General features: G+C 54.4%; 1 protein-coding gene across 1 annotated transcript in view; it reads right to left on the bottom strand.

The window, feature by feature from the left end:
- Positions 1–2158: 2158 nt before the first annotated feature.
- Positions 2159–12301, bottom strand: part of LOC137306334 (latent-transforming growth factor beta-binding protein 3-like) — a 160959-nt gene continuing 150816 nt past the window's right edge. Inside the window, exons 20-26 of the mRNA XM_067975482.1 lie at positions 12022–12248; positions 10923–11051; positions 9510–9650; positions 8166–8327; positions 7024–7134; positions 4773–4892; positions 2159–3092 (exon numbers count right to left, since the gene is read on the bottom strand). Of these exons, the coding sequence (XP_067831583.1) occupies positions 2941–3092; positions 4773–4892; positions 7024–7134; positions 8166–8327; positions 9510–9650; positions 10923–11051; positions 12022–12248 (1042 nt within the window). The 3' untranslated portion in view covers positions 2159–2940. The remainder of the gene's footprint in view (positions 3093–4772; positions 4893–7023; positions 7135–8165; positions 8328–9509; positions 9651–10922; positions 11052–12021; positions 12249–12301) is intronic.

Below are 12301 nucleotides of genomic sequence, written 5' to 3'. Positions count from 1 at the left end.
TATATTCTATCCCCCTAGCAATAAACACCAACATTCCGTTGGCCTTCTTGATCACCTGCTGCACCTGCATACTAACTTTTTGATTTTCTTGCACTAGGACCCCCAGATCCCTTTGTACTGCAGTACTTTCCAGTCTCTTGCCGTCAAGATAATAACTTGCTCTCTGTTTTTTCCTGCCAAAGTGCATAACCTCACATTTTCCAATATTGTATTGCATCTGCCAAATCTCCGCCCAGTTCCTCCCCCAGCTCCCCATTTAAGCCTCCAGGGGCAGGGAGATGCAGAGCGGAGACTAGTAATTCGCAGCTGGTGGGGGAGGGGGTCAGAGGAGTGTGGTCAAGGCCGATTATCTACAGGGGGCATTAGCAGCAGCCTGAGAGCACAGGAGTTGCTAGCAGATGCTCCCTGCACTGTTAATTAAAATACATTCCAACCTCCACTACCTATAATGGAAGGAGTTCTGTCCATTGGGATTCTGAACAGTGGGAGTGAACAGGACAGGGCTTGGTCCATTGGGATTCTGAACAGTGGGAGTGAATGGGACAGGGCTTGGTCCATTGGGATTATGTACAGTGGGAGTGAATGGGAAGGAGTTTGGTCCATTGAGATTGTGTACAGTGGGCATGAACGGGAAGTGGTTTGGTCCATTGGGATTGTGTACAGTGGGAGTGAATGGGAAGGAGTTTGGTCCATTGAGATTGTGTACAGTGGGCATGAACGGGTTTGTTCCATTGGGATTGTGTACAGTGGGCATGAACGGGAAGTGGTTTGGTCCATTGGGATTGTGTACAGTGGGTGTGAACGGGAAGGGGTTTGGTCCATTGGGATTGTGTACAGTGGGAGTGAACGGGAAGGGGTTTGGTCCATTGGGATTGTGTACAGTGGGAGTGAACGGGAAGGGGTTTGGTCCATTGGGATTGTGTACAGTGTGAGTGAACGGGAAGGGGTTTGGTCCATTGGGATTGTGTACAGTGGGAGTGAACGGGAAGGGGTTTGGTCCATTGGGATTGTGTACAGTGGGAGTGAACGGGAAGGGGTTTGGTCCATTGGGATTGTGTACAGTGGGAGTGAACGGGAAGGGGTTTGGTCCATTGGGATTGTGTACAGTGGGAGTGAACGGGAAGGGGTTTGGTCCATTGGGATTGTGTACAGTGGGAGTGAACGGGACGAGGCTCGGACCATTGGGATTGTGAACGGGAAGGGGTGAATATCTTGGAACTTGTGGATCTCAATCACTGGCATTTTCACAGCTGATTATTTAGGTAAGTACCATGGAGTTATAGTTTGATGTCTGTTGTGGGACTTTCTGTTTGGTTTGACTCCATCCTCTCCTAAAGTCTCAGACTCCTACTGGGTGGGGGAGGGAGGGAGAGATGATATCAGCCACTTGCTGCCTCGTCCCAAAGATGTGGCCGCCAAGTGGGGGCAGAATCATTTTGGCTTCTCTGCGATGCTGTCCATGACAGAATAGCCTCCTGATGCTCACACATGAACGGCCACCTGGGGGAGGGGGAACGGGCAAGGTGCCAGAAGGCTGCCTGTCTGCTCAAACCCTAGGAAGGATTGGTAGGGGGAAAAGGTATTTGAAAACCAGGTCTACAGAGCTGGTCGGAATTTCGAACTCAACCCCTCCATTGTGGTAGACGTGTCTAAAGAGCTTTATAAAGGGAGTTCTCTTGCTGTGTTCCTCTTCTAACCCCTCGTTCACATTCAGGATACCACAAGAGGTGTGTGAGTGAATCCCATCTCTTGCCTCCAGCCTCTCCTTTTAGCATCTTTCTCATTCTCTCCTGAATCGATAGGCTCACCTTGAAGCTCTCTTTTTAAAACAGTGTAAATATCCCTGAGCCCAATCCCCATGCGTGGTTCAGTGCCCAGAACTGTACGCAGTTCCTTGGCAATAAGCTGTCTGTGGCGCACGCACACACTATTCTCCCACCGCCCTGCTGCTGTGAGCTCGGTTTCTCCGCCCGCTGTGGGCCACAGACCGACCGGCTCCAAAGGGCAGCGCAAAACCAGTTAGGTTCGAGTGACCCTAGAGCAGGATCAGTCCCACACAGCAGGGATAAAACACCCAGAGCAGAGCTCTGTGGGTCATGGGTCTTTGTGTGAATGCTCACTCCTGGCGACCGAAAGAAACAGACATAAAACGGTGCTATCATGGATCGAAACGTCTGTCATTTTACTCACTCTAGCCCTCTCCCTAAATGAATTTCTACTTTAGCGAGCCAAAACTTGCACAGTCCCTTCAAGCCGCACATCAACTGGTAAGTTCATTCCTTTTATTAATATCTACATCACAGTCCAGTCTGAAGTGGTGGCTTCATGGGCAGGGCCCCCACTCCGTCTCCACCGTTCAAAATTGCTGTTGGTACATTCAGGGTGGCAGCAAGCGGCCTTTCCCCCCCTCCCCACCCCTGCTGCCACCATACTGAATGTGTCACAGAGTCTTCAATCTCCTTTTCGGTTTTGAATTATCAAGCACCAGTATGCTCAAATCTCCTGGAGATAAAGGTCTGATATCGCCGTACAGCGTTGCCTGGCAGTTCTTCGGTTTATCCGTTGGACGACAGTGTCCTTGTGTTCAAAACAAAAACGGCCGCCAGCAAACCGCCAGAAAGCCGCCATATTGAGTGTGTCAAATCTTTTCCCCTCTTTTTTTTAAGCAATCATTATAAAAAAATAAATTGGACAATTGAACTCCCACCAACTGAAGGTATGAAATGGATAACAGTGACATTAAGTGCCTTCCCCTCCCATCCTCCCTCTTTTTACCCCCAAAATATTAAATAGGTGTTTCCAAAATTAAACAAATATTTTCAACGTTTAACATTTGATACGAGGGGCTGGCTTCCCCCCCCCCTCGGATCTTGCTGACCAAAAAATGGATGACGAGGAAAGTGTTTTTTTGTTTTGTGTTCGGTTTTCTGGCGCTGCGTTCTAGTTTGTCTTCCACCGTATGCAGACGTTGTGACGCCGCGCTGGCACGAAGCCCTGGTAGCAGATACACCGGTACGAGCCCAGAGTATTGATGCAGCGAGCGTTCTTGCACAGGAAACGTTTGCGATGCAGCTCGAGGCACTCGTTGATGTCTGTGGGGGTCAGAGAGCGGGCGAGATCAGTGAGAACGGCCCTGGAAAGACAAATCTTTTCACCGTACAAAAAACAAGGTGGGCGGGGGGGGGGGGGGGAAGTGCACCTCCAGCCCATAATGTTTCACCTCAACTGGCGGAAAATCGTGGGCCGGGGTGGGGTGGGGGTCCGCAGTTACCTGATGTGTGGGATCGGTGGAGTGGGAAACCTTCCCTGGAACCTTCCGCTATTTCTCGGCTGTTTTAGTGCAGTTTTTAACCCGTTTGATTTCCCCCCGGCAAATGTCAGGGAGAATATCGGAAACAAAAGATCGGGGTGATGGGGAAATCCCTTTGTGTTCAGATCAGAATATCAGCAACCGGGGCACTGGGTGGTGACTGTGACCTTTCACCTCTGGGACCTGGGTTCGAATCCAGACCGGACATGTGTCAAAAATCCCATCTGCTGGCTGGAAGGGTGCAGCGTGAAATCACCATCTTAACCCACTGGTGCTTTGGAGGACTCCTTCTGGAGTTGGGGATTAAGAAACATTATTGGGACAGTGTAGAGGGAGCTTTACTCTGTATCGAAACTGTGCTGTACCTGCCCTGGGAGTGTTTGATGGGACAGTGTAGAGGGAGCTTTACTCTGTATCTAACCCTGTACCTGCCCTGGGAGTGTTTGACGGGACAGTGTAGAGGGAGCTTTACTCTGTATCTAACCCTGTACCTGCCCTGGGAGTGTTTGACGGGACAGTGTAGAGGGAGCTTTACTCTGTATCTAACCCTGTACCTGCCCTGGGAGTGTTTGACGGGACAGTGTAGAGGGAGCTTTACTCTGTATCTAAACCGTGCTGTACCTGCCCTGGGAGTGTTTGATGGGACAGTGTAGAGGGAGCTTTACTCTGTATCTAAACCGTGCTGTACCTGCCCTGGGAGTGTTTGATGGGACAGTGTAGAGGGAGCTTTACTCTGTATCTAAACCGTGCTGTACCTGCCCTGGGAGTGTTTGATGGGACAGTGTAGAGGGAGCTTTACTCTGTATCTAACCCGTGCTGTACCTGCCCTGGGAGTGTTTGATGGGACAGTGTAGAGGGAGCTTTACTCTGTATCTAACCCGTGCTGTACCTGCCCTGGGAGTGTTTGATGGGACAGTGTGGAGGGAGCTTTACTCTGTATCTAACCCTGTACCTGCTCCTGGGAGTGTTTGACGGGACAGTGTAGAGGGAGCTTTACTCTGTATCTTACCCTGTACCTGCCCTGGGAGTGTTTGATGGGACAGTGTAGAGGGAGCTTTACTCTGTATCTAACCCGTGCTGTACCTGCCCTGGGAGTGTTTGATGGGACAGTGTAGAGGGAGCTTTACTCTGTATCTAACCCGTGCTGTACCTGCCCTGGGAGTGTTTGATGGGACAGTGTAGAGGGAGCTTTACTCTGTATCTAACCCGTGCTGTACCTGCCCTGGGAGTGTTTGATGGGACAGTGTTGAGGGAGCTTTACTCTGTATCTAACCCGTGCTGTACCTGCCCTGGGAGTGTTTGCATTCGTGATATAAACTGCCTTGTCAGGTGTATTAATGATCTCACTCTACGATACCCATCTCTGTCTGCAAAACACTGACTGACGTGTGTTGTCTCCTGTGTAAGTTGAGATAAAACACCGTACTTGCCTGTGCGGTGTGCAGTGCAGTTTTATACAAACCTCGACACTTCCCGCTGCTGTCCAGCTGGAAGCCTTTGTAGCATTCGCACCTCGACCGTCCCCGCACACACCGCCCGTGCCTACAGGAGCATTCGTCAGAGTCCTCGTCGGAACTGTTATCTGCACAGAGGCAAACGAGTCAGAGAAACCCCTCAGAGCGATAAGCACGTCTGAATCCTGCTCAGCACCACAGATGGTTTACTGGGGGGGTGGGGGTGGGGAATCACAATTTTGGTGAAGTTCACTTTTGTATGCAGTTTTGGCCCAGGACTGCCTGGTGAACACCCTCCTGGTACCTGCGGTCTGTGTGTAATGAAGGGTAAAGCTGTTCTTTATTGATGGTTTATGATTTCTATACACACAGTGCATGCACAGGGACCCTTGCATCGGGAGGTACTGAAGGAGGTGATTATATTCGAACGCTGTCTCACAGCAATAGAACTCATTCCTGCTCTCTTCATTCTCCCTCTCTCCACCTCATCGCTCCCTTCTCCTCTCTTTCTCGTCCCACTCTCCTTTTCCCCCCTCATGCTTTTTCTCTCCCTTTCCACCTCCCTCTCCCCTTTCCCTCTCTTTGTCTCTCCCTCCCCCCTCCCCCCTTCCCCCGGCTCATTTCTTTCCTTTCTCTTTACACTCCCGTACCTCACACCATCAGCCACCCGAGAGGACAGTCGAATTTGGAGCTCGCCGCTCTCAGTCTGGCCTGTTACTTGGTAACGTTCAGTCCAGAGTTCAGGAACCGTTAAAAAGAAAAGCTTCACAAACGATTAGAGAGACCTGGATTCTCGTCTTCATTCTCCCCCTCACTCTGTGTCACTTTGTCTCCAGTCCCTCGTTGGTCTGATTATTGTATTCCTCTTATCTGATGTCCCTGGCCCATTCCCTTTCTCTCTATCCCTCTCTCTCCCTTTCTCCCCATCTCTCTCTCTCTCTCCCTTAGTCTCTCTATCCCTCTCTCTTCCTTTCTCCCCATCTCTCTCTCTCTCTCCCTTAGTCTCTCTATCCCTCTCTCTCCCATTCTCCCCATCTCTCTCTCTCTCTCCCTTCATCTCTCTGTCCCTCTCTCTTCCTTTCTCCCCATCTCTCTCTCTCTCTCCCTTAGTCTCTCTCGCCCCCTCTCTTCCTTTCTCCCCATCTCTCTCTCTATCTCCCTTTCTCTCTATCCCTCTCTTCCATTCTCCCCCATCTCTCTCTCTTTCCCTCCCCTAGTCTCTCTATCCCTCTCTCTTATTTCTCCCCATCTCTCTCTCTTTCCCTCCCCTAGTCTCTCTATCCCTCTCTCTTCCTTTCTCCCCAGCTCTCTCTCTCTCCCTTACTCTCTATCCCTCTCTTCCATTCTCCCCCATCTCTCTCTCTTTCCCTCTCTTAGTCTCCCTATCCCTCTCTCTTCCTTTTTCTCCCCTATCTCTCTCTCCCTCCCTTCATCTCTCTGTCCCTCTCTCTTCCTTTCTCCCCATCTCTCTCTCTCTCTCCCTTAGTCTCTCTCGCCCTCTCTCTTCCATTCTCCCCCATCTCTCTCTCTTTCCCTCCCCTAGTCTCTCTATCCCTCTCTCTTCTTTCTCCCCATCTCTCTCTCTTTCCCTCCCCTAGTCTCTCTATCCCCTCTCTCTTCCTTTCTCCCATATCTTTCTCTCTCCCTCCTAGTCTCTCTGTCCCCTCTCCCATTCTCCCCCCCTTAGTCCCTCTATCCCCCTCTCTCTTCCATTCTCCCTCTATCCCCTCTCTCTTTCTCTCTTCCTCCCTTAGTTTTTCTTTCCCCCCCTCTTCCATTCTCCTCTCTCTCTCTCTCCCATTCTCCTCTATCCCCTCTCTCTTCCTTTCTCCCCAATCTCTCTCTCCCTCTTAGTCTCTCTATCCCCTTTCTCTTCCTTTCTCCCCAATCTCTCTCTCCCTCTTAGTCTCTCTATCCCCTCTCTCTTCCTTTCTCCCCAATCTCTCTCTCTCCCTCTTAGTCTCTCTTTCCCCCGTTCATTGCTCTGGTCGCACAGAGCAGATCTCCTGGGTGGGCTGGTCTCCACTGCTCAGTCCCACACGAGCAGTGCATTTCCCCACCGAGCCAGCAAGTGGGGTAGGGTGGGGGAGACTTGTGTGGTCGATACGAGACCCTACATCCATCCCGCGCGTAGATCTCAGTTGGGGCGCGGTGGGGGGGACTGGGACTGTTGCCCTCGGGGACCCTCCGCGGGGTTTAATGAGATTGTGGAGAGAAAGCGCCAGGAAAGTCCAACAGAGCGGTGTCTGTCCTACTCACCATCGCTGCTATGTGACGCGTCCATCTGTTCCGATTGGCTCAGATCCACTCCTCGGCCTGGCCGGACGTTTGGGACCCACCGTGTTATGTTGCACAGGCGAGAGTGGATGGCTGAAAAAGACAAAAGCTCACATCAGTGAAGTGAGGACTTCTCTCCAACGAGTGGGGTCACTGATACCAGACAGTCAGCTCGAGCCAACTGGGAGGGTCAGTGCTCAAGAGTGGGGTAAGATCACAGACACAGACCCCCCGTCCCGTCACTGTGTGTGTGGGGGGAATCACAGACACAGACCCCCCGTCCCGTCACTGTGTGTGTGTGGGGGAATCACAGACACAGACCCCCCCGTCCCGTCACTGTGTGTGGGGGAATCACAGACACAGACCCCCCGTCCCATCACTGTGTGTGTGGGGGAATCACAGACACAGACCCCCCGTCCCGTCACTGTGTGTGGGGGAATCACAGACACAGACCCCCCGTCCCATCACTGTGTGGGGGAATCACAGACACAGACCCCCCGTCCCATCACTGTGTGTGGGGTAAGATCACAGACACAGACCCCCGTCCCATCACTGTGTGTGTGGGGGGGAATCACAGACACAGACCCCCCGTCCCGTCACTGTGTGTGTGGGGGAATCACAGACACAGACCCCCCGTCCCATCACTGTGTGTGTGGGGGGGAATCACAGACACAGACCCCCCCGTCCCGTCACTGTGTGGGGGAATCACAGACACAGACCCCCCGTCCCATCACTGTGTGTGTGGGGGGGAATCACAGACACAGAGCCCCCGTCCCATCACTGTGTGTGGGGGAATCACAGACACAGACCCCCCGTCCCATCACTGTGTGTGTGGGGGAATCACAGACACAGACCCCCCGTCCCATCACTGTGTGTGTGGGGGGGAATCACAGACACAGACCCCCCGTCCCATCACTGTGTGTGTGGGGGGGAATCACAGACACAGACCCCCCCGTCCCGTCACTGTGTGTGTGGGGGGGAATCACAGACACAGACCCCCCCGTCCCGTCACTGTGTGGGGCACCACGGTGCAGTGTGACCCTTGAGTTAAGACATTAGTTGGGGTTGAGCCACTGGGCAGGAACTCTGGTGCCCACGGTGGGTCAAAGCTGCCCTTTTCTCACCTGACATCCTCATGGGACACGGACGGCAGTCCAGCCCCCAGGCCTGGCCGTGCTGGCAGCAGCATTCCGAGAAGGTGGTGTGGTACCCGACCAGGGGGTGGCTGCACATGAAGTCGTTACCAACGTGTTTCCAGCAGAGGTCGCGGTCTGTCTCCGCCCGGTCTGTGCATGACAGTGAAAGAGAAAAAAAACATCTCTCAACACATTCCTGGTCACACCCCGTCCCCACCTCGTGTCGCCCCCACCTGTGGCCATGCCCACCGCTCGTCGTGCCTAGCTGTCGTCAGCCCCAGCTTTGGTTGTGCCCACCTGTGGTCGCATGCACCTGTCGTGCCCACCTGTCGCCGTGCCCACCTGTGGTCGCATGCACCTGTCGTGCCCACCTGTCGCCGTGCCCACCTGTGGTCGCATGCACCTGTCGTGCCCACCTGTCGCCGTGCCCACCTGTGGTCGTATGCACCTGTCGTGCCCACCTGTCGCCGTGCCCACCTGTGGTCGCATGCACCTGTCGTGCCCACCTGTCGCCGTGCCCACCTGTGGTCGCATGCACCTGTCGTGCCCACCTGTCGCCGTGCCCACCTGTGGTCGCATGCACCTGTCGTGCCCACCTGTCGCCGTGCCCACCTGTGGTCGCATGCACCTGTCGTGCCCACCTGTCGCCGTGCCCACCTGTGGTCGCATGCACCTGTCGTGCCCACCTGTCGTCGTGCCCACCTGTCGTCGTGCCCACCAGTGGTCGTATGCACCTGTTGTGCCCACCTGTCGTCGTGCCCACCTGCCGTCGTGCCCGCCTGTCGTCGTGCTCACCTGTCGCCGTGCCCATCTGGATCCTAAAGCCGTGAAGTCCAAACCTCTCAGTGGAATGCCCAGGGGCCCCCCCCCTCCCCTTCCAGTCACCCCCCAGGGTCGCCAACCCTCCAGGATTGCCCTGGAGTCTCCAGGAATTAAAGGCTGATCTCCCGGTCACTGCTGCGAGCAAAACCCATCGGGAGAAAACCCATCGGGACATTTAAAAAACAAAATTGTGCGATTTTTTTTTTCATTTTCTTTGAACACTTTTGTTGATCAGTTATAAAAATATTAAAGATGGGAAAACAGAATGTACGACTGACAGTCAAGAATCATCCAATGGGGGAATGAAGAGTCTCTTTGCTTTCCGATTGGTTGGGAAGGTGGGGAACCGCGAGGATGGACATATTGGGCGGCCAATGGCGGGAGGGGGGGGGCGGGGGGCGGCAGGAGGTGGGAGGTCGTGTGATGAAACCTCCAGGAATACGTCCAACCAGAGTTGGCGACCCGACTGGGTTAGTTGGGTATTTGGCCCCGGCTTCCACCAGTACCTACCGATGGTGACCACGGGCTGTACACAGCGCCTCTTCACCGTGTCGAAGATGGTTGGCGGAGAGCAGGCGCAGGTGTAGGACCCCTTCGTGTTGGTGCACCTGGCGTTGGGGCAGCTCTGCAGGTCCTGGCACTCGTCCACATCTGGGGAGCACAAAGTCAGCACGTGGGTAACAGCCGGGCTCGGTCCCCGAGCACCCGGGCCGCGGCGACTCACCGAGCGGCCGGCTCGAGACGTTCCTCCTCCTCCCCCTCCCCCTCCCCCTCCGCAACCCTCTGACTCGCTCGTCCGCCTCCGTTACTGCTCACGGGATCTTGCTGTGCGCCAAGCGGCTGCGGTATTTGCCCACGTAACAAGTGTCTATGCGCCTCAAAGTCATTCATTGTGTGTTAAGCACTTTTGTGATGTTTCTGAGAGGGGTGGTAAGGGGCTAGCTCCTCGAATGCACTGATTTCTGGGCATCCGGCCCTTAAAAACTGGTCCAAACACCTCACTCTTAGCAAATGAGTCAAATTTAAACAGGGCTCTCCCCAGATGTTCACAAGGGAGCTTCGCCTGCAGTGCCCCCAGATGTTTACTCTACATGGGACCTTTGCCTGCTCTCCCTCCCTCCAGATGTTCACCGTACACGTGACCTTTGCCTGCTCTCCCTCCCTCCAGATGTTCACCGTACATGTGACCTTTGCCTGCTCTCCCTCCCTCCAGATGTTCACCGTACACGTGACAGTTGCCTGCTCTCCCACCCCCCAGATGTTCACCGTACACAGGACCTTTGCCTGCTCTCCCTCCCTCCAGATGTTCAACGTACACGTGACCTTTGCCTGCTCTCCCTCCCTCCAGATGTTCACCGTACACATGACCTTTGCCTGCTCTCCCTCCCTCCAGCTGTTCACCGTAAACGTGACCTTTTCCTGCTCTCCCTCCCCCCAGATGTTCACTGTACATGGGACCTTTGCCTGCTCTCCCTCCCTCCAGCTGTTCACCGTACACGTGACCTTTTCCTGCTCTCCCTCCCCCCAGATGTTCACCGTACACGTGACCTTTGCCTGCTCTCCCTCCCCCCAGATGTTCACCGTACACGTGAACCTTAGCCTGCTCTCTCTCCCTCCAGCTGTTCACCGTACACGTGACCTTTGCCTGCTCTCCCTCCCTCCAGCTGTTCACCGTACACGTGACCTTTGCCTGCTCTCCCTCCCTCCAGATGTTCACCGTACACGTGAACCTTAGCCTGCTCTCTCTCCCTCCAGCTGTTCACCGTACACGTGACCTTTGCCTGCTCTCCCTCCCTCCAGATGTTCAACGTACACGTGACCTTTGCCTGCTCTCCCTCCCTCCAGATGTTCACTGTACACTGTAACAGACAGATGCTGACAGGAGTAAAGTGCACTGCTGTGTGGTTAGAAGCTCCTCCTCACCCAGACACTGGAGCAGGGCCCCGTCGTAGTAAAAACCTTGTTTGCAGTAACACTCGAAGCCGGGCTGGGTGTTCATGCAGAAACCTTCCTTGCAGATTTCCTGCCCGAACAGCGTGCATTCATCGATGTCTGGAGTCAGAAAAGAAAAGAACACAATAATCTCCAGACCATGCTCCCCGCCAAGGAACCGTTTTTGAGTGTGACGAGCAGCCGAGGACTGTCGGCCAAGGTGCAGCCAAGTTGGTTTTGGACTGCGGGGCTGGTCGCCCCCGCCTGTGGCCAGCTTTGTGATCCAGGTGGCTGCCAGGCCCCAATCTGAGGTGCATCTGGGACTCTCCTGTCTCCACCGGCAAGACACATCTCACCCTCCACACCAGGAGGGTCTGAGTGTAGCAATTCTGGGGTAGGGAGGGAGGGAGGGGTTTGGGACAAAATCCTGCCCCCCTCCCCTCTCTCTACCTCCCCCCAAACCCCTATCCACTGACCCCTGACGGAAGGTGCATGTGTGTGGGTGCCAGCTGAGGATTGGACTCGGCTGTGACGCCTCATGCAGTCAAACAGCCCGCCGACGCTCGCTGTCGAGGCTGGCCGGGAAGAGTGGCGGGCTGGTGACACTGGTGTGGGTCAGCACCTTTGGGAGAGGAGAGGGTCAGAAACGCCCAAATCAATTCAATTAACGTGTTAGATTAACATGTCTCAGGCACATGGGGACAGCACCACCCACACGTTCCCCTCCGAGTCACACACCATCCGGACTTGGAAATATATCGGCCGTTCCTTCATTGTCGCTGGGTCAAAATCCTGGAGCTCCCTCCCTAACAGCACTGTGGGAGAACCGTCACCACACGGACTGCAGCGGTTCAAGAAGGCGGCTCACCACCACCTTCTCGAGGGCAATTAGGGATGGGCAATAAATGAGACTGATAAGATTTTTGTTAGGTAAGGGTATTAAGGGTTACGGGACCAAGGCGGGCAAGATGGAGTTAAGATACAGATCAGCCATGAGCGGCGGAAGAGGCTAGAGGGGCTGAATGGCCTCCTCCTGTTCCTAGTGTCCTGAGACAGACCCCCCCAGACCCCCCAGGCTGACGGTACTCACCCCTGTAAGCCGGCAGACCGATTGTGAACAAGTTGTCGTCGCTCACCAGGAATCCCTTCCCGTCTGGGCAGAGAGAGTGAAACTCGGCTGGAAGGAGAGAAAGAGGGCAATGAGCCAACGGACACACCAAGGACCAGGGACGGCGGGCCCCGTTAAACCCAGTCGGAGGGCCATCCGGACACGGAACGCCCAACCAGAAACAGCGGGAGAACCGGAATCGATCGTCGCTTTTAAAAATATTCGAGAAAGGTTTCAAAGGGGTTCGGGGAAAGGGGTAAGA

Source organism: Heptranchias perlo, chromosome 43 (genome assembly GCF_035084215.1).
Source record: "Heptranchias perlo isolate sHepPer1 chromosome 43, sHepPer1.hap1, whole genome shotgun sequence".
NCBI classification, from domain to species: domain Eukaryota; kingdom Metazoa; phylum Chordata; class Chondrichthyes; order Hexanchiformes; family Hexanchidae; genus Heptranchias; species Heptranchias perlo.
Note: the sequence above shows the minus strand (reverse complement) of the source record. Positions and strands in the feature narration are given on the sequence as shown.